The following is a 22,144-nucleotide window of genomic DNA, read 5'->3' as shown; positions in this document are numbered from 1 at the left end:
ATAGAATAAGGTGAATAAAATGTTAAAATCTCATACAACAAAGAGACAACAAAGAGACAGAATTCCTCTATTTTTATTGTCAAAACTGGCATACTTTCGAAAGAATTTAAAATCTTTTCCATTGCCATTTAATGAAAAAGCTCCAGACCATCTTAAGTAAGACAATTTAACAGCCAGACAGATTTCCTGTTTTTCATGAAAATGCTGTATCACATTGATTAAATATTTCCAATACTCACTTCTACAGCAGATGTCTGACAAATCCATAGACTGTATTTCCCTCCCCTTTAAATTAAAAACAAGGCTATTGTAAAGCTACAATAGTTACATACTATAGCAATACCTAGTCACATGCTTTACATAGTTCTTGTGAAAATATAATTGATTCCTACTAATCCCTGATGCAAGGCACTTGTGAGCACCTGCAGGAGAATGTTCATGTAAACGGTAATACAGTACATCATTTAAAATAACAAACAACAAAGATTTTTCACACAGTTTGACCTAAACTTAAGGGAAAAAAGGAGAAAGTTTCCACCACAGCCCACAGCAAAAAGAAAACAAAAAGCAGGATTGGATTCACAAGATAGATTTTTAAACAGCTATTACAAAGAGAGGTTTAAGCCACATGACGCCCTGAAAACAACAACTAGAAACCATCATAAATATTTCATATTTAAAAAGCCACATACTAGCTGACTGTAAGAGCACTGGACTGGGGGGTCAGGACATCTGGGTTCTTGTCCCACTTTTGCCGTTAAACACTCAACCCTCACTGGGTCTCGGTTTCCCCACTAACAAAATTAGGGAGCTGAACTAGCAGACCTCTCGAGGTCCCTTCCAGCTCTGACTTGCCATGATTTTAGCATTCTGACCAGGTCAGAATTTAATAAAAGTGGCATGGTGAATGGGTGTAACACCCACAAGATGAAGTGATTATGGGTCATCTGTAGCACCATGGAGACTGTACATGCTAGAAAATCACAAGATACAGAATCAAAAGACCTTTTCATGGACCCTAACCAATGGACATTCTTGCCAAAGAGATGAGTTATGGTGGAGAAAGGGGATGAAAACAACTGGCTTATCAGATAGGACCAGCAGGGAAATCATATTCTATTAGACACCACATTTTACGCATGTTTCAAGTATGAAAAGCACCTATATGAACCTCCTCCAAACAATGTTTTGAGCAAGACTTTGCTCCATCACTCACCACATGGAGAGCAGAGGCAGGCACCCAGACAGAAAGGTCATTGCCTCCCAACTACATACCTCTGCTCTTCCTCACAGTAAAAATCTGCCAAGTGACAAATGAACCATTGAAAACACAATTTTCCACAGCCTGCCCGCATTCCCCAGAGCTGACTTGTGTGCATGCCTGCTCCTGGGGGGTGGCCAGCTGCTGGCCTGCTGAGGACGGAAGGCGGCTGCCTCGCCAAGAATTGCCAACCGCTGGCTACGTGGGGAAGGGGCCCACCGTGGGGAAAGAAATGATTTCGGATTCCCTCATCGGCACAACTGGAAAATCCCCAAGTCCCAAAGCACACGCTCCATGGACATCAGGCGAGAAGTCTCATGTGAATTGCGACACATCTGTGTCTGTACCCGTGACAATCATGCACAGAATGTGCTTTTCAGGCATAAGAAGGACTCTGGAATTTCTTGCCACAAGCAGATTTAAGAAAGAAGTATAAATATACAGGCTGTTCAAAAAAACAAAATACAGACTACAAGCAACTCTCAAAAGAAATAATTTCTTCAAAAATGAGACTACAGTTTGTCAAAAACTGTAAACAATGGCATACATTAAATATAAAAACTCACATACAAAAGGATCTACATTTGTTTCCAACTATCAAGCTCATAAAGTTAATCCTACCACACAAATGGGCTACCGGAAAATGATGAGAGGAGCAAGGTTCTATTAAAATGCTTCAGCTGGTGAACTGAGGCGCCTTCTAGACAGCTGCATGAAAACTGCAGGATGCGAGAAGAGCTTCGAAGGTCGTCCTCACACACAGCCGCCCTCCTGCTCGAAGCTCCCAAAGGGGCTGAAGGAAGGCAGAAGCTGGTCTGTGAATGACTGCGTCAGCCACTGATCACCCACAATATCCCCAAAGGTCGGCTCTACACTTAAGGCTGCATTATTTGTTCCTAGGCAGGAAAAAAATAATCAGTGTCAGTTTATTCTGTCTAAAAGACTGAGATGATAAAGCTGAAGGCCTTTAAAGGAGGACAGCTAATGATGCTGAGAGGTTTCTGGGAAAAAAGAATTTACCAGAGCTGCCCTCATCATCTGGAAATTCAGTTTTAACTTTTTGAAAATAAAACCATTTAAAAAATTGCGCAGGGTAGGAAATCATCAAAATGTCACAGGGATTATTTTGAATTACAATAACTGAGGAGAAATCTTTTTTTCCCCTTAATTACACATTAAATTAATAAGTTTGCCTCTGCCATCACTAACCCAATCACTTACAGTAACACAGGAGTAGAAGGATTCCTGGAGGACAAAGTCCCTCCATCACCAAAGTGCAGCCCATGTAAGATTCACTAAATGAGTCCTAAGGAGTCTGCCTGAGACTCAGAGGCAGGTGACACCCCCAGGGTCACATACCTAGTAAGTGCGTGAGAGAGAGAGAGAGACAGAGAGAGATTGAGAGAGAGTGTGTGTGTGTGTGTGTGTGTGTGTGTGTGTGTGTGTATACACACAGGAAGGGAGCCTCACTCTACCTGTCACGTCCAAAGAGGAGAAGGGACACGGAGTCTCAACGTCACACGCCTTTTCACAGTAAGCACCTCCATACGCTGCCTCGTAGCCCGGATCATACTTTTCTTCCTTAACAGCCATCTTCTTTGCATCCTCTGTAAGAAGAATAACAAATTAAAATGCCTTCTGAACATTGGCTGGAAAATGGTTACTCATGGAAGTTTGACGTTAAAACAGTTACTCAGTAATTCACCTCTGCAGATAACCACAGAGCATTTGTGATAACCTCAAACATCTTTTCCCATGATGGTAATTTGGGGGCAGATTCCAAATGCAGTACGTTATAATCACAGAGAAGAAATAACTTCAAAGATGTCTGGCTACTTTATGTGTAACTTTAAAAGCAAATTAGAATGCTTCTTAGTTTCAACCCCACTCCTACCTGCCACATTAAAAAACACAAACCAAAAACAACCTCTCTAAGACAGAACTTCTTAACCTGGAATCCATGAGTACGTTTTTTAAAAATATATTTTAATAGTAATATTTTACTATAATTGGTTTATTTTGTAGCCTTATATATTCCATTTTATCCGTCAAAAAAGATCCCAAACCAGTATTCTGAGGGGTCCTTAGGCTTCATAAGATAGCAATGACCCCAAAAGGTGAAGAAGTGATGACCCCCTGCTTTAGGGGCATCTGAAAAATCGGAAGGCCGGGAGGGAGGAGAGGGGACAAGTAAGAGACGAAAGCTTCCTCTCTAACAGAAATGGTTAGGGTCAAATGCCCCTTATGGGAGTGTGTGTTGGCCTAAGCAAGGCTACGCTGTCTCTGCCTTTGAGGCCAAGGCCGCACAGCGATAACATACCTTGGGCAAGCTGCAAGTTGAATGTGTACTGCACCTCCTGCACGTCCGAGTTAGGTACGATGCCTTTCAACTGGTCTCTCAAATCCTTCAGTTTGATGTAATAATGAACTTTATCTTGGGCCCGTGGGAACTGGGCACACCTCGCGCTGGACGATGGCATGACGTAGCAGAGCTATGAGAGGAGACGAGGAGAAGGTTAGAGTGAGAAGGACCCGGCCCCAGCCGCCCCCAAACCCGATCCACGAGGCCCAGAGTGTGCGTGCACACGTGTGCATGTACACACATGTGTGTGCATGCAGTGCATGTGTATGGGGCTCGGAGGGAAGAGAGCTGCTTGTTAAAAGAAATAAAGTAAACAAGGCATTTCTCTGCAAAGAGATCACAGAATTAACCTGCCGCCTGTGACAAGGAAACCATTATTCACGAAACCCGCTGACATAAGGGCAGGCACATGATCACGGACTCGTCTAACCTGAGGTGTCCTCAATTTCTACACTGAAAACAGTGACCAGGTTTCTTTGTATTTCTACCTTCCCTTGAGACAGCTAGGGGGCACCACAGTGCACAGAGCCTAGGGCCTGAAGGGGCCGTTAGAAGCATCTTCCAAGTACAAAACCAGCCTCAGAGACTCACTAGCCATGTGACCCTGGGCAACTCACTTCAACCTGTCTGCCTCAGTTTCCTCATCTGTAAAATGAACTGGAGAAGGAAATGGCAAACCACTCCAGTATCTTTGCCAAGAAAACCCCAAATGGGGTCACAGAGAGTCAGATACGACTGAAAACAACTGAACAGCAAATATTTCCTTGAATACTGCACTGCAGAGTATAAGTCTGATAAAAATTTGCAGGACAGGGGCAGCTAGGTGGCACAGTGGAAAAAGCACCGGCCCTGAAGTCAGCAGGACCTGACTGGCCTCAGACCAAACACTTGACACTTACTAGCTGTGTGACCCTGGGCAAGTCACTTAACCCCAATTGCCTAAAAAAAAAAAATTTTTTTAAATTTGCAGGATAAATGAATTTATAAAATAAAACTATTTAGAACTAACATCATAATTCCCCCTTCATTTAAAAAAGTAAATTTTTAGTATCAAAATAATTTTGGTTTTTGGTTTTTTTTAAACTACCTTGTCAGTAAGAGACTATATGCTTGAAGTTTACATGCAGGTTTCAACCTTTTGATTGCATTTACAGGACCTAATTCATTTGCCTAACACTGTTAAGCAAATGTTTATATTTGTAGACAGTTCAAAAGTCTTAATCAAATAGATACTATTCAGCAAAATAAACAAATGCGTGTATCCTATCGGCCCAACTATGAGCCAAACAGTTTTTTTCCCCTAAACATGGTTTCTACAACATATGAATGTGATTTATGTTCGGTGTTACTACTGCATATCTGTATATTTTCCTTTCAAAGAGATTATTTAGACCAATATGTTATTTTTCTTATCCTCAATTACCATGAGCTAGAGGAAAGACAAAGGCTAACCTGACTAAAAATATGTCATTTCCATTCATAATTCGTTTGCTAACAAATGCAGTTTGGGGAACTTACAGTTTCTGTATCCGGGACCTTATGGGGCTGAAGTCCAAACTCCAGCTTCTTAACTTTTACTCCAAAAACTTCTTTGCTAAAAATTTCATAAATACCTAAAATGAAACAAAGCCGTACTGACATGTAGGACTGTGGAAAACAACATCAACGATGACAAAAGGTTAGCTCAGGCACAGAAAAACCTTACATTTTCCATTGAAAACCGCGATTCGAGGTTGGTATTTCTGTAATTTCTGCACCAAAATGCGCCCTCCTTCTCGAAACTCTTTACTAAAACGGAACAACAAAGCAGTCAAGAGATGACCATGTAATAGTTATATGCCATCTTAGAATTAGAATGAAACAAATTTTAGAATTAAATTAATTTAGAATTAAAACAAAAACAGTAACAGCATCGTAGTTTTGTAGCAGCAGAGACAGTAACAGGGAAACAAGATACTAAGTGGAAGAGGAGGTCTGTATTTTACAGCACTAAAAATCACTGTTTACTACCCTACCTTGAAAGATCCTTGCTGCCTGGGGTGGTCCTTTCAACCATATTTGTAAAGCCGATACCATACTTTCCTGGTAAAGTATGGTCATCCATATGATTTAACTGGACTTCACTCAGTCCAGACATAAAGAGACACTTCCCTATAACAAAAGAGTAGGAAAAAAAAATAAGGTGTGATATTTAACTTCCAGGTACAAGGTTATATTCTCTGTTCCACAGTACAGAAGGGTTAAGTGACTTGCCTGTGTTCACACACTTCTTAGTCAAAGGCAGGACTTAAACCCAAGACCTCTGGCACCCCACCTCTAAAGTCACAAAATTACAAGTTCAGATGCTCGCTCTTCTTACCCGAGGAGTACACATGTCCTCTGTGATCTGATTTGCCTTTATCTCTGGGTATTTGGGGGGGAGGTGGTGCTATCTATTAGCATGAAGGGAACCCAATAATCAGATGGGTTAGGCCACCACATTTCCAAACGTACTATTATGTAGTGCTGGAGTGGTCACCAGAGACCTGGTGGTGCTCCAGTCATAAGTGACACTTCGCCAGTTCAGCTCAGCTGGTCCACACTCGTGGTTCACCCTGTGGTCGGAGGGCATTAACTGCTGGCTCCGTAACGGCTCCCAAGAAATAGGATGCCACAAAGGAGAAATGTACTGGGATCCGTATCATCACCCAGTAAACAAAATATCAGGCTCTATTTAAGGCGCTGGATTTTAGGATGTCCTTTTTACAATTTCAAACGTGGAGAATTCTTATCATCTTAGATTTGTAGAAATAGAATAGAAGAGAATGGAAGTTTTGAGGCCATCTGGTCTAGTTTTCAATTATAACAAAAGTTCTCCTTGTAAAAGACTTCTTTTTTGTTAGAGCTTCAGGGTTATGTGTCGACTGAATGAGTAACAGCATTCATGAAGTGTCTGCACTCCCCTGAGTGCTGGGGATACAAATAGAAAAGTCACACAGTCCCAGCTTTCCAGGAGCTCACTTTATAAATGGGGAGACCACTCACACAGAAGGCTTCAGCCAAGTCAGATGGAAGGGCCCATGCTCCTTAGGGTACAGAGGCACAGTAGATGGTCAGAATTCCAAAAGACTCATGATGGAAAATGCTGTCCACACCCAGAGAAAGAACTGCGGAGTCTGAATACAGACCGAAGCAAGCTATTTCACCTTTTTGTTTTCTCATGGTTTTTCCCTTTTGTTCTGATTCTTCTTTCATAACATAACTAATGTGGAAATATGATTATATGACTATACATGTATAGCCTATATCAGATTGCCTGCTGTCTTGGGGAGGGGGGAGGGGAGGGAGGGACAAAAATTTAGAACTCAAAATCTTACAAAAATGAGTGTTGAAATTATCTTTCCATGTAATTGGGAAAAAATAAAACACTATTAAATGGGGAAAAAAAGGAAAAGTAGATGGTCAGACCTCTTCTCTAATGTCATTTCCCCTGATAAAATTATTTCCATTTCTGATGTAGAGCCCAGGACTTTGGTGGTGAAAGCTTTCTTTTCTGAGTCTTCTGCGGCTGTAGCCCCAAGAGCAGCAGTCCCCAGAGTGTATCTCCACGGGCTGTTTCATGGCTGAGGGCACTGGGTTGAAGCATCGATCGATGTTCTCAAGTCTCTTGGGATCAGGGTCCTGGGCTTTCTCCACTGGAGTCAGAAGGGAGATGATAGTCAAGGCTTTACTGGTGGTTTGACTGCTGGCACATGCGGCCTCCTTTGTGCCCTTGCCTAGCCTCAGGGTGGCAGCTGGTTGGCACTTGATGGGGATGGCTGGGAGGGCAGGGCTCAAAGCAGGACCAGGTCAGGGGCTGTTGCCCCGCACCTCTCAGGTGATTCTTCAGCAAACGTTACTTCTGGCCATGAGGATGGTGGCAGAGGCTGGCCTGGAGAGGCTCTGGTGGGCTGTGTGGTACTACCACTCCCACGGCACTTGGGGTCAGGGTCCTGGGCCGTCACCACCAAGATCCGAGGGGAGATGACGGGCCAAGGGGTTCGGGGGCCGTCTCGACTTGCCTGACACGTGCTGCCTCTTCCTCTCCCAGAATTCTTCTCATTTGAGATTTTAAAAAGGACATCCTAGAATCCAACGCCTTAAATAGAGCCTGATACTTTGTTTACTGGGTGATGATACGGATCCCAGTACACTTCTCCTTTGTGGCATCCTATTTCTTGGGAGCTGTTACGGAGCCAGCAGTTAATGCCCTCTGATCACAGGGTGAACCACGAGTGTGGACCAGCTGAGCTGAACTGGCGAAGTGTCACTTACGACTGGAGCACCACCAGGTCTCTGGTAACCACTCCAGCACTACGTAATTGTATGTTTGGAAATGTGGTGGCCTAACCCATCTGATTATTGGGTTCCCTTCATGCTAATAGATAGCACCACCTCCCCCCCAAATACCCAGAGATAAAGGCAAATCAGATCACAGAGGACACGTGTGTACTCCTTGGGTAAGAAGAGCGAGCGTCTGAACCTGTAATTTTATGACTTTAGAGGTGGGGTGCCACAGGTTTGGGGTTTGACACCTAAGAAGTATGTGAACACGGGCAAGTCACTTAACTCTCCTGTACTGCAGGGACTCTTGAAGGCTCTGAGGGAGTTTTCACGTGGGAAGTTCCCTAAACCTACAAAATGACAAGTCTAAGATCTTTGTGGAGGAATTTTGATAGGGGAATGTGGCCATACTTCTTCCTAGTAAGCTGCTATCTTGTCTCCAGCCTAGATCTGCCTCTCTGAAAAGAGTCTGGGAACCCCCTTTCCACAGAGACAAAACTCTGCTACTACTTTGCTTTTACTCACAGTGAGAATGTCAGTATGGACAGAGGTTAGCTATTCTAGCACTCTAACTCTCTGGTCACTGGACAGAATGATGCATTCAAAGTATCCAGTGAAAAGAGTTCTTGGCAGACATTCTAAGGACTGTCTGGCTTTTAGCGCCCTTTGCCCTACCTTTCTGCTACTCGACTACTTTTGCTCTAAAAGCAGAGGGCAGGACTGCTCAGGACTAGGGGCTGTTTGTATTTTTACCAATTTTATGGCTTACCAAAGCCCCCCAAAGTCATCACCTAGTGACCCTCCTGTCCGTGATGAATCCCTGTACATCAATTAGGCTGGTCTGTGACAGCAAACACAGTCCCTCAGTGGGCTAATCCTTTCTAGCTTGGTAGAACTGGCCTGCGAATACAATCATAAAACCTTAGTGACAACACCATGCCAGGCTAAGGTAAGAAAACATAATCTAGCTAAAAAGCTAATTACACTTAACAATGATAAAACCTTAATAAGAGAACAACTTACAAAAATGGTTTCCAGGTCCTGGGTAATGATGCCCTTTGTAAGCTGCCATGAGTCCTGGGTTTATGCCAATCTAGAAAGCAAGACAGTTCAAAATTTTAGAGTTATCAAGATATGATTTGTGGGGGGGAAAAAAGGCAAATCAACCCTTTATTGCCAAAGTTAATCTATTAAAAGACAAATTTAAGTAAATGTAATTAACAATATATACGTCTAAATAAATTTAAGTAAATGTGATTAACACTATAGGCTTTTAAATAATTTCCTAGTCTTAATTTGAGGAAATGATTTCAATTTAGAAAAAAAAAATCTGTTGTCCTACATCATTTTTTCAATTTGGATCAATTATATCACACATGTAAGGCATGCCCATGGGCTGCGTAATGTCTTAGTTTTAAAAGGGAATGTTATCTATTGTATTTGGATTTCTTTTGTTAAATATTTCCCAGTTACTATTTTAATCTGGTTAGGGCACACTGTGGAGAGCTGTGGGAAAAACGTCTGACAGCTCCAACTTAAAGATTAACCCTAAATGCAAGATTGCAATGCTCTTTTAAAAAATATTCAAGACATTTAAATCAAAATTTGAATGAAAAAGCACAAAAAACTCAAATTTCTATACAATGTGGTACTGAGAAGTTCAAAGGAATGGTGATCAGAAAAGAATTCAGTGCCCTTTTATAAGAAGTGGCACCATTTGATGGGAAAGAGTACTGGATGTAGCATCAGAAGACCCCAGTTCAAGTCCAGTCTTTGACATCAACTGTGGGACCTTGGACGTGTCACTCACTCTGAGCCTCAATCATCTTGTCTGTAAAATGGCAAAAATTTCACAGGGTTTTCTTGTGGGGAAAACGTTTTGTTCACCATAAAGTACGGGCTAGAAATAGTACTCCACGCCAGCATATCACATTTCGTAATTTATTTTCTAAACATTCACAAAACTCCAACTCAAATACTCTGTCAAAGACCAAAATCAAATTATAGGAAGAAAATGAAGGCGTGGAGCCACGAACACTCACTACCAGCTTCTGGTTCAACGAGCAGCCCCTACTTCATGGCTCAATGCCCGTCCCACTTGTGCCATCATCACCCTCTGATCGACTCACTTAAAAGGGAAGGAAGTGAGACGTCAGGAATATACTAGGAAATGCGGAGCAGGGTGAGAAAGCAAAAACAGAGGGGGAATGAGGCCAAGAGGGAGCTGTCTGGATAACTTTTGCAAATAGCTACATTTTGTGCTCTTTATCTTTTAGCTCTTAGTAGTGAAACTTTTTCTCAAAAGGAAAATTGGACATTAAGAGCTGAGTGGCCTCTTGCAATGCAGCCTTCAGTGGCTCAGAAGTTGATACTTATAATCCCCACAAGGGACACTCAGAAATGAATCCTTCCACTGAAGTGCGGAGCATCTCAGAAGAGGCCTGTAAATTACAGATAACCCAATGAAAAAACTCAGGCTGGTATGAAAAGTTTTATGAAGATGCCAACTTACAATGACAATGTCCAGGTTGAAGGTCAAAATATCAGGCAGGGTCTTAGTCAGAAGCTCAGCTTCTGACATCCCATTAAAACGATCCACTTTCCTTTTGACTTTGAAAGTATCTGTAATTTTTTCTTGTTTCCCCTTGGATTTTGCTGACTTGGCTGCTCTAGGGGATCCAGCACGTTTTTTCGGCTCTGGCTGCTTTGGCTCCGATGATCTGGTTCTTCTTTTTCTCCCCTTTTCTTCTGAAACATTGGAATTATTTAGGTTGTAGATATCTGACACTTCAATCACAGATGTATGGAATTCAGTGCTCACCATATACAGGATCTTCATTAAGTCCTTATGTATTTTAAAATGTCAGTAACTCAGGCCAGAGGTCTAATAAAAGGAATCTATAAATGGCACTGAAGAGCCAACACGCTGAAGCGTGGCATAATCACATCACAAAACTATATACAAAGATGGAGAAGTCGGGACAGGGAGGAGTGAGGCAGGAGTAGAGTGAGAATGGCCTCGTCCCCTCATGAAATGGTGGTCTGAGCAGGGAACTCATTCACCAATCTGCAGGCAACTCTCAGTTGTCAGTGGGCCCCATTCTTTCCAAATCTCTATGTTTATTTGGAATATACACTGAATTTTCTTATCTGCAAACATGATGTATCTGGCCAACGGAACATAGGTTCCTGGAGGGTAATGACTATCTCACTTATGAACCTCTATCCTCAGAGCCTAGCAAAGCACCTGGCAAATAACAGGCCTTTGACTGGTTCATAGAAATAAATCTGAATCTTCAAGAAAATATTTTATTTGATCTATATGCTTGATAGGAAACTAAGAAATACTTTTAAGAAAGATTTCCCTTCATAAAGTTTAAAAAAAAATTTACTTGTCATGCATTAAGTTAGTAGACTAATTTACTTCTGTGGAACAACCTCTCCTTTCCCAAAGATGCAAGAAAAACGTGGTGTTACTTTATTAAACTGATAGCCTATACGGCAAATAAACTACTGTAGGCTCTATGAAAAGCTTGAAACTAAGATTTTCCACGTGCCAATATTCAAATTGTAGTACTTTAATAGATTTGTGAGCTCAATGATGCAAACTGTCCATGCCACCTCATCCTTTGTGATTCTTCCAAATTCATCTATCACATCTATTTTTACTGTTGTTTTATCTTAAATCATGCCTGCAATTTTTGCCACTTTTTACATTTACCTAAAGTATAATTGATTTTATTTTAGGCCCCTGTTTCTGAACTCTGTACATAAGTCTTTATATCTTGCATGCATTTCTCATGTGCAGCAAATGATTTGGGCTCTGTTTTCTAATCCAGTCTGGCAAGCTTCCATTTTATGGGTGAATTCAACCCATTAACACTCAAAAGTCAAAACTGTAAGATGTAAGATTATAGATCCACAGTTGGAAGACACTTTAGGAGTCTAACAGTCATATAGTCTAACCTCCTCATTATATACACGAGGAGACTGAGGCCCAGTGGGGTTAAATGACTTGCCCAAGGTCACCCCAGCAATACATTGCATAGCTGGGCTTTGGACTCAGGCCCTTTAACTCTTAAGTCCAGTGTTCTTTTTATTGTACCGTACTGCCCAAGACTAGAACTATCCTAGGAAGTCCAGCACCCAGATTTCTATTAAAGTTCTCCAATGCCTGAAGCGCAAGCTCTGCAAAGGCCTACCGGTTTGTTTTCATAACTGGTACCTCCAAACTCTATCACACTACTTTTTTTTAATGGTGTTAGCTTCCTGTGACTTACTCTGCTTGAAACAACTGAATCCTAGTCCAGTGTTTCTCTTGCTCAGTCCAGATAAGAATGTACGCAGTTCAGGAATGTATAAATAACGTGCCTAATACATACATTTTGGTTCGAAATCTATGATTTCACAGATAAAAGGAACTCTTAGTGCGGAATTTCCTTCCAGCATTACAGATCAGCAAACGTTCTACCATCTGGTAGTCTCAGAACGCTGCCTGGTGCACTGAAAGTTCAGGAGACTTGCCCAGGGTCACTCCTTCACTAAGTGTCAGAAGCAGAACTTGAACCTAGGTTTTTCTGACTGAGGCCAGCTCTCTAGCTGTTGCACCACACTTTAATTTAATTTTTGAGTGCTTTAAAAAAATGCTCAATTATTACACTTATAGCCATTAGAGTATAGATAGCAATGCTCCCTCCTTTAGCTTAACTTGATTCAATCTGCAAAGCAAGCAAGAGGTAACAGCATTTGAGAATATAATTTTAAAAATACAACCACCTTAAAGAGCCATATTCTAAAAGGCCACAGGGTGGAGATAGTGTTCCAAGAGAATTTTTTTTCCCTCTAAAAATGAAACAGGATACCTCGTACTTTCCAGAGCAGAAAGTCAAAGTTTTTTTCTCACTAAGAAATGAGGAAAATAAAGTATTTCAAGCATAAACTTTCAATAACCATTAAAATACTTTGTATATAAAATTATATACAATGTAAAATAAAACTGTACGTAATGTTGTTATTGCACATAACGTCAGGTTTGGAAAGAATCAAAGGATCATAGATTCAGAATTAGAAGAGACATTAACAGCTCTCAAGCTTAGGCCCTCTTTTCACAGATGAGGAAACGAGAGCATAGGGAAGGGCGAAGAGATTTCCCCCCCCCCCCGATCCCCGCCCCGGACCAGGGTTACACAGCCAGTGTCAGAGCCAGGACTCGAAATTCCGAGCATGTCAAGTCCAATACACCCCTGAACAAAAATCCTCTCTGCCAAGGACCTCCCCGGTGGCCCCCCACTCGTGCTTCCTCTTAGAGGCCTCCAGAAGGCAGGGTCCTGCTGCTCCTCCCACTTCTCAAGGGCTTGCTGTCACTGTTACAAAGCTTATCCTCACGTCAAGTCCAACTTGGGATCCCTCTTCCATGTGAAAGCTCTTCAAACACTGGGAGACAGAGAGCTCTCTGCTCCACATCAAGCACACTAGCTCCATGAGCAGAAGGTCAAGCCCCTTCACCACCCTGCATGCCATTCTGTGGATGCTCTCCAGCTTTTCAGTATCTTTCAAAAATTTAAAATTTAAAATTTTAATTTTTTAAAAATATTTTCACTATTTTTCCTTTTAGAAGCAAGACTGTATTATCTGATGTAGTTACTGAACAGAGCTCTAGGTTCCATTTTTAATGTAAAAAGCAGACGGGAGGAGCAATGATGTCTCTCTAAAAATTAAAAGAAAAAAACACAATAGATACAAAGAAATCAATTTCAGGTGGGTGCTGGTTTTGCTTTCGTTTTTTTTTTAAATCCATGTGGCTGGTGACTGATTTTTTTTCTTTTAAGGACCAGTGGCTTTTGTTGACAAAAAAAAAAGTACTTCACTCCTGTACTAAAATTTAATTAAAAAAAAAATTGGAATAGAAATCCATTAGATCTGAGTACTGCATCCTTACTAATGCTGATTGGCTATGTTTTTTCTCCTGATTAGTCTGAGCAGCAAAATTCTATGTACTGATACAAAGTTTTCTGCTACCCACAAAGCTGGATTAAGACAGGCTGGCACACATACCACTTTTTTTAAAAAACATACTGCCAATGTATATAGTCAAATTCATCCTGATATTCTGGTCTCCACATTGATGCTGCTTACAAATCCCACACACCTCACCACGTATGCTTTTTGTCAATGTCTTCCCATAAATGCACTATAAAAGATCCACACAGCTCACTGCAGATCTTCTGACTCTTTTATGAAATTTAAATTATTTTTCAGTTTAAAAGTGAATTTTGGAGCACTGTGAGGTATAAAATGGATAATTTTGATTACATTAAATTAGAAAGTTTCTGTACAAATAAAACCAATGTAACCAAGATTAGAAGGCAAACAGAAAACTGCGAGAATATTTTTATAGATAGTTTCTCAGCTAAAGGTCTCATAGCTCAAGTATACAAAGAACTTTGTCAAATTTATAAGAATACGAATCATTCCCCAACTGATAAGTGGTCAAAGGATATGAACAGGCAGTTTGAAGAAATCAAAACTATATACAGTCATATCAACCAATGCTTTAAATCACTATTGATTAAAGAAATGCAAATTAAAATCACTTTTAGGCATTGTCTTATACCTATAAGATTGGCTAAAATAATAGAAGGGAAAAACGACAAATGTTAGAGGGGATGTGGAAAAATTGGGACACTAATTCACTGTTGGTGGAACTGTAAACTGATCCAACTATTTTGGAGAGCAATCTGCAATTATACCCAAAGAGTTATAAAGCTGTGTATACCCTCTGACCCAGCAATACCACTGTTAGGTCTGTTTCCCAAGGAGATTAGGGGGAAAGGAAAAAAAAAACCAGTTTTATGTTCTAAAACATTGATAGCAGCTCTCTTTGTTAGCAAAGAACTGGAAACTGGGAGATGTCCATCAATTGGGGAATGGAGGAATAAGTTGTGGTATATGATTGTGATAGAATACTGTGTGCTGTAAGAAATGATGAGCTGGCTGATTTTAGAAAAACATGGAAAGACTTGCATGAAATAATGAAGAGCAAAATGTGCAAAACCAAGAAAACATTGCACACAGTAGTAATAACATTGTTCTAAGAACAACTTTAAATAACTAAGTTATTTTGCATATTACAAATACTCAAATCAACTACAAAGGGCCTCTAAAGCAAGATGCTATTCACATGTAGAGAAATGTTAAACAGAAGTATGTATAGTATGATTTTGTGTCTGTCTGTCTAAGGATAGGCAGAGGGCAGGGAGGGGGAGGAGAAAAAAAGTACACAGTAGAGAACAAAGAATATTTAGAAGGAAGCACAGAAAAATTTGATAAAGACAAAAAATGATGTGTAGTATTTATTAAATAGTTTTTCAAAAAAAGTAAACTGTGAAATGGAAATTCATGGTTTTATACTGAATCTTCTGTTGTGCTGTGTACATGGGAATGTTCTTTTTTTGTCTTTAAGTTCAAAATGGTTTAAAAAAAGAAAAAAGTGGATTCTGAGCAGTAAAGAATCAGGCAGAAATGGGTGTGTTAAAGTTAAGCTCTAAGAACTTTTTAAAAAAGGCTATTTTGTCACAATGTAAAAGCAACCTTTTACTTTTTTTACACAGTAAGGAATTCACCAATATCCTTTCAGAGAACAGCCATAAACAATTAAATAAAATGAGATCTAGGGTTTTTTTTATACTACACAAATGTGATTTAATATCTCACTCAAGTTTTTAGGCATACATCACTTAAATATTTTGCAGGAAGTCTGAAGGAAAACTATGGCCAAGCCATGAAAAAATGCCCTATAAGGACAAACAGGACAAAGATATACCTAGAAAGATCAGTCAACAACACTTTGTCTAGAGGTAAAACAGGCTGGTTAATTAAAATCTCATTTATCTATCAATGCATCCAAAACTACCTTGAACAGGCTCCGGGTCGAAGGTTGGGACTGGAATTTCCGGTAGAGCTAGCTGTTCATTCATAAATTCCATGCTGGGAGCTGCAGCCATCATTGGGTAGTACGGAAACTGGTAAAATGCTTGAATTTGCTCAAAAGAATATCTTAAAAAAAGAAAAAGTGAATAAGAGAACATATTTTCATTATGATATTCTAAACTACTTTATTAAGTAAGAAGTTATAACAAGACTGTAGCATGCTATTTTGTAACCAGAATTTATATCTTTGTTTCAATGAGAATATTTAAGGGCTATGGAGAGGGTCTTCTAGAAATGTAACAGAATTCCATAGCTGGAAAGACCCCCAAAATTAACAAGGGCCACATGCCTTCAAAGAAAGATGTGTTTACAGTTCAAGGCAGATCTGACTGGCTACCACAGCATTAAAGACGACTGCAGGGGCAGCTAAGTGGCGCAATGCATAGAACATGGGTCCTGGAATCAGGAGGACCTGAGTTCAAAGGTGGCCTCAGACACTTGCCACAAGCTAGGCAAGTCACTTGACCCCAACTGCCCTTAAAAAAAAAAGTCTATATCTTCTCTTCAATAATATTCAATCTGTTTTGATATTTAATCATACCAGCAGAAAAAAATGTTCTGATAAGTGATATAACACCGTTATAGGTTATGATAAAATCACTTTAAGTCTCTGTTCAAGCATTTAATTTTTTTTTCCAGTACATTCTATACAAGTGATTAAAAGCCCTGTAAAAGGGATTAAAAGTTAAAAAATAAAGGAACTATAAAGAACTGCTGCTAGCTCTCCTAGGCTTAGCTGTTCAGCTGTGCGGTGATAACAATGCACCTAAACTTCAGAGCCAACTTTCTAGTGGCTAACAGACCTCTGAAGGTTGAAATCTGAAAAAAATAAGACTGCCAGTGATGTTTATTAAATACAATAAATATAAAATACATTTTATATTTTATAAAATAAAATATAAAATAAATATGAAACAAATAAAAAATAGATGCTTATTAACAAGAGCTGTTTAAAATCCATTTATAACCATTGAGGGTAATAACAGAAAAGGAATGACCACTCTCCCACAAAACATCCCATTTTACTCTCAGAGGTTACCAGCACAGGTAACCCACTTAGGTTAGTGCCCCCATTTAGGACAACCTGGAAAATGAAAACTCCAACTTAAGAATGATTTAACTAAGAAGTAATTATTTGTGTAATTAAATTATCATTAATTTTACAAAAGAATTCCCTTTGAGGTTCTTTCAGCTGAGGTCTTCCTAAAGTTCACTTAACTATTTGCATGACATTAAACAAAAAGGCTGGGTTCAAGAAACTTAAAGATAAAATTTTAAATACTACTGTTAATTTTCCCCATATTTCTCTTCTTTTATTTTACATATATTTTATTCAGGCCTTTTTGTCTTTATCAGTTATCTGATTCTCACCTCCAGACCAAACCCTAACTTGTGACAAAGAAAACACATTCAAAAATGACTTCATCTGACAATGAATACAACACCCCCCTCCCACCTCTCTGACACGAATCATTACCTTCTCTCTGGGACTATGACCGGTTGTTCAATTAGTTATTATAATACAATTTATAATATCAAAAACTATATTTTCATATATCCCTTTGTAGATGGTTCAATATAAGCACTGTGTACAGTCTTCACTTGGAGGAAATAAGAGGATCCTACTGTTAACTGAACTTTAATAATTAATAACAAACAGAAAGCATTGCTGACAGTACTGATAGCCACACAATGCTAAGAGATCTGGAGAGAGACCCTAGCATATTAGCTGGAGACGCTATAAAAAGATTTATGGATCTCTTACAGGTATGGGTAAGAGATGTATTCTTAACCAAATAAGAGACAGAGGCAATCACAAAAGATAAAACTCTGATTAACTTTGATTAGTTGAAACTGAAAAGCTTCTGCACAGACATTAACGCATGTATAAGAAGAAGGAAAGTGGTTGAATGGGGAAAAATTCCTTTTATCAAATCTCTCTGATAAGGGCTTAGTATCTAAGACAGAAAAATAACTAACACATGAATATAAAAAGTTTAATATCCATTCCCCAGTAGATAAATGGGCAAAGGATATGACCAAACAGTTCTCAAAAGAACTACAAGGTATTCACAACCACATGAAAGAATACTCCAAATTGCCAATAAGAAGAGAAATGCAAACCAAAACAACCCTGAGGTTTTACCTCATACTTTGAAAACTGGCAAAGACAAAAAATGGGAGGAGCCAAATGTCAGACAGGTTGTGGGAAGAGCCAAATGTCGGACAGGTTGTGGGAAGAAAGGCACACTAATACATTGTTGGTGGAGCTGTGAAATGGTACAGCCATTTTAGAAAGCAATTTGGAATTATGCAAATTGGAACATGTGCAAATAAAATGACTAAAATGCCCATACCTTTTAAACTCCACTAAGTGAGCTTATACCTTAAGAAAACCACTGATAAGAAAAAGGAGATAGCTATAGTGATGTAAGAAACAGAAAATTAAAATGATAAGTAATAATAATAAAAAAACTTATTTGAAAAAAGATTTATGGTAGGACAGATGAAGGTCATGCAGGATGAGTATATGTACTGCAGGAGAAAATGAGGATGAAGATGGTTTCTGATCAACACTGTTACATCAGGTGAGGATCGAGTATGTCATTACTGCCAAACGGTTCTGGCATGGGATCCCCAGTACACCCAATCCAGGACATCTGACACTCAACTACAGGCACTCAAACTTCTGTGGCTTTGAGGTTTATCGAGCCTCTCCTCACAACACAGCAGCACAACTGTATACCCCTGGTTTGCAGGCACGACTGATGGGTCAGGGAAAAGTGCCTTGTCCAGGGCAAACCGCTCTCAAAGACTAGAGGTGGGATTTGAACTCAGACAATCTCACTCTTAACGGGCTTCCCACCTCACTACTGCCTTCCACATTCATCCTCCATCTTGCTGTTTCAGCCTGGGTCAACGGAAACAGTGTCCCAAAGTCTTAGTGTTGTTCTTTTCTTTTCTTTTCATTTTTTTTTTATTAAAAGCTTTAAGGACACCCAGTGTTCAGTCCTTTCCAGATCAGTCAATAAGCATTTATTAAAGGCCCAGGTACTGTATTAAGTGCTAGGGGATATAAAGAAAGGCAAAAGCTAGTCCCTGCCCTCCAGGAGCTCACAATCTAACAGGGGAGACAAGTAAACGAATACGTACAAACAGGATATATACAGGATAAATAGTTAATAACACACAGAGGAAAGGCCCTAGAATTAAGAGCGAGTGGGAACAGCCTCCTATAGAAGGTGAGGATGTGGCACTGGGATTTTAAGGGGTCAGAGAAGCTAGGAGGCAGAGATGAGGAGGAGAACATTTAATGCAGGAGGAACAGCCAGGGAAAATGCCAGGAGCCAAGAGATAGAGTCCAGGGAACTGAAAGAGACCACCCGTCAAATGGATCAAAGAATACAGAGAAGTATAGGGAGTTAGTACCTCCCCCTCCCACCCCATTGCTCTCTACGACAGCAGGCGCCTAGATCAGAGTTGGGCCAGCTAGGTGATGAAGTGCATAGAGTGTTAGGCCTGGAGTCAAGAACACCCGGGTTCAAATCCAGTCTTACTTACTTACTTACTAGCTGTGGGATCCTGGGCAAGTCACTTCACTCTGTCTGCCTCGTTTCCTCATCTATGAAATGAGCTGGAGAAGGAAATGGCAAAGCACTCCAGTATCTTTGCCAAGAAAACCCCACGGGGTCCCAAAGAGGTGGAGGTGACTCAGAAGACCAGGGTTCTCCTGTATCTGTTCATCTACTTACAGATATAATACCACCACAAATTAACCCTTGGACAGGCAGGTGGTACTGTAAATAAGGCTCCAGCCTCTAGTCAGACTTGGGTTCAATTCAATCTCAAGACAGTAATGGTGGCAGCCCCTGGAGGAGTCTAAACAGTCTCAGGCAACAGTCTAAAGCCTCTTACACTGAAGATAAGGAGGCCTGACCGACTGACAATAAAGTCACAGGTCCCTTCTAATCTCTACCAGGAAAGGCTATCTATTATGGAGGCTTTAACCTTTGCAAGGTACTTTTCACTCAAGGTGTTCTAAAATTCTTAATAGAGTTTTAAGTTATTTAGGCCTTAAACAATTAAAGCTTAAAGCAGCACGAAGGCCTTTGGAACAACCATAATTTGATTTCTCACAACACCCAGTAAAGTAGGTGTTATTATCATTCCTATTTGAAAAAAATCAAGAAACTCAATCGGGAGAGGTAAGTACCTTGAAGACAAGGGCTGCTTTAGGTCAATAATCATTTTTAAGCTTCAATCAAATCCAAAAAGCTTCTTGTTTAGTCTTAGCCCACTCTTCATGTCTCTGTGGAGCCTCCTGTCCATGGAATTTTCTGGGCAAGGATACTGGAGTGGTTTGCCATTTCCTTCTCCAGTGGGTCAAGGCAAACAGAGGTTAAGTGACATGCCCAGGGTCACACAGCTAGCATCCGAAGCTGCTCCTGAACTCAAGTCTTCCTGACTCCAGGCCCACTGAACCACCTAGCTGCCTCCAATTAAAATTTTAAGGCTTAAGTTAAACTTAGAAGCTTAAATTAAATTTAAAAGCTTAAGTTAAATCAAATGTAAAAGCTTAGGTTAAATTGACTGTAAAAGCTAAAGTGAAATATAAAAGCTTAAGCTAAATTAAATTTAAAAGCTTAATTTAATTTAGAAGCTTAAATCTATTAAAAAAAAAAAACTACGTACCAGGCACTGTGCTAAGAGCTGGAGACACAAAGAAACGCCCAACTCCTCCCTGCCCTCAAAGAGCTTGGAGTCTAATGGGGGAGACAACATGCACACATTAGAGGCTCGAGCTGGGGAAACTGAGCAGGATCAGCTGAGGGGAACGGGCAAAGGCTTCTTGGACGAGTTTTATTCCATCTCCGCATCCTCCAGCACCTAACAGGAGGCTGACACCTAGGAGGTGCTTTAATAAAAGCTGGCCACAAAAAAAAAAGGAGCGGGGGGGGGGGGGGGGGGGGGGTTGGGGGGGGAGGGGGATCAGGCTCCAACAGGTAGGTTGACACCTAGTAGGTGCTTTAATAAAAGCTGGCCCACCAAAAAAAAAAAGGAGAGGAGAGGGGGTGGGGATGTGTGTGTGTGTGTGTGTGTGGTGGGGAATCAGACTCCAACAGGTAGGCTGACATCTAGTAAGTGCTTTAATAAAAGCTGGCTCCCCCCCAAAAAAGGAGAGGGGGTGGGGACGTGAGGGGGGAGGGGGATCAGACTCCAACAGGTAGGTTGACACCTAGTAGGTGCTTTAATAAAAGCTGTCCCACCAAAAAAAAAAAAGTAGAGGAGAGGGGGTGGGGATGTGTGTGTGTGTGTGTGGTGGGGAATCAGACTCCAACAGGTAGGTTGATGCCTAGTAAGTGCTTTAATAAAAGCTGGCAAAAAAAAAAAAGAGAGAAGGGGGTGGGGATGTGCGGGGGAGGGGGATCAGACTCCAACAGGTAGGTTGACACCTAGTAGGTGCTTTAATAAAAGCTGGCTAAAGAGCGGAAGGTAAAAAAAAAAAAGCGGGGGTGGGGATCAGACGCCAACGTTCCATGGGGGAAGGGCCAGGCGACTGCGCACGCGCGCGGCCTCCGCCTTTGTACCAGGATGAGGGGCATTTAAAGACCGTCTCCTGCGCATGCGCCCATGGGAGGGGGGCCGGATCGGGGGGGGGAGGATGGGGGCAGTAGCCCTCCCCTCGCCAAGCCCCGAGACGTACCTGCTCAGGTCCTCGAATTCCATTTCCCGCCGCCCTTCCAGCCAGCTGTTCCCTTTCTTAACCAACGAGCTGCCGATTCCCTACCGAGGCGGAGGGCACCGTCACGGGCCGGGCCGGACAGGTAGATGGATGGATGGCTGGAAGGAGACGACAGGCTCAAGACAGAACCCAGAGCTTCTACTCCGCCTCCGAGAACGCCCCACCCCCTCCCTCTCGCCGCTCCCCTCTGCCACCGTCAAACTCTCCACTCCTTCCTTTCGGCAACCGGCAGCCAATCCGCTAGCAGCTTGCGTACACGTGGTGCGAGGAGCCGACCAATCGGCTTCCTTCTGGGATGGCCGGCCCAGTAGCTTTACCTCAAGGGCTTTCGGGATGGAGAAAAAGGGAAGGGGGGAGGGAGGAGGATGGGCGTGACGTCAGCGTCTCTCAGCATCTCTGCACTGGACCTGTTTGCCCAAGCTGTGGGAAATCCTAGCAGAACATGGAATACGCAGGCTGCACAAACTGGAGTATTTGGAGCTGCTGG

The 22,144-nt window shown here is 41.2% G+C and overlaps 1 protein-coding gene across 5 annotated transcripts; it reads right to left on the bottom strand.

Annotated features, from left to right (window-relative positions):
* Window positions 1-57: 57 nt before the first annotated feature.
* Window positions 58-21,834, bottom strand: TDG (thymine DNA glycosylase). 5 transcript variants are annotated; one of them, XM_078146903.1, is made up of 11 exons: window positions 21,619-21,831; window positions 20,607-20,677; window positions 15,838-15,980; window positions 10,438-10,673; window positions 8,949-9,018; window positions 5,639-5,774; window positions 5,329-5,411; window positions 5,142-5,236; window positions 3,582-3,753; window positions 2,737-2,868; window positions 58-2,157 (listed from the first exon to the last, which is right to left on the bottom strand). In XM_078146903.1, exons 3-11 carry the CDS (start codon window positions 15,929-15,931, stop codon window positions 2,015-2,017), a joined length of 1,161 nt encoding a protein of 386 aa, XP_078003029.1. In that variant the 5' UTR covers window positions 15,932-15,980; window positions 20,607-20,677; window positions 21,619-21,831; the 3' UTR covers window positions 58-2,014. The 5 variants fall into 5 exon arrangements, 4 of the variants coding, with proteins under 4 accessions (XP_078003029.1, XP_020838034.1, XP_020838033.1 ...); XR_002323638.2 differs by lacking the exon at window positions 20,607-20,677 and adding an exon at window positions 2,483-2,620 and having other exon boundaries at window positions 2,072-2,157; window positions 21,619-21,833; XM_020982375.2 differs by lacking the exon at window positions 20,607-20,677 and having other exon boundaries at window positions 10,438-10,670; window positions 21,619-21,834.
* Between the last annotated feature and the right edge of the window lie 310 nt (window positions 21,835-22,144).

The sequence above is a fragment of the Phascolarctos cinereus genome, unplaced genomic scaffold (genome assembly GCF_003287225.1).
Source record: "Phascolarctos cinereus isolate Bilbo 61053 unplaced genomic scaffold, phaCin_HiC Scaffold_1;HRSCAF=81, whole genome shotgun sequence".
In the NCBI taxonomy this organism is placed as follows: domain Eukaryota; kingdom Metazoa; phylum Chordata; class Mammalia; order Diprotodontia; family Phascolarctidae; genus Phascolarctos; species Phascolarctos cinereus.
The sequence above is the reverse complement of the archived record's forward strand: the minus strand, read 5'-3'. Positions and strand labels throughout refer to the sequence as shown.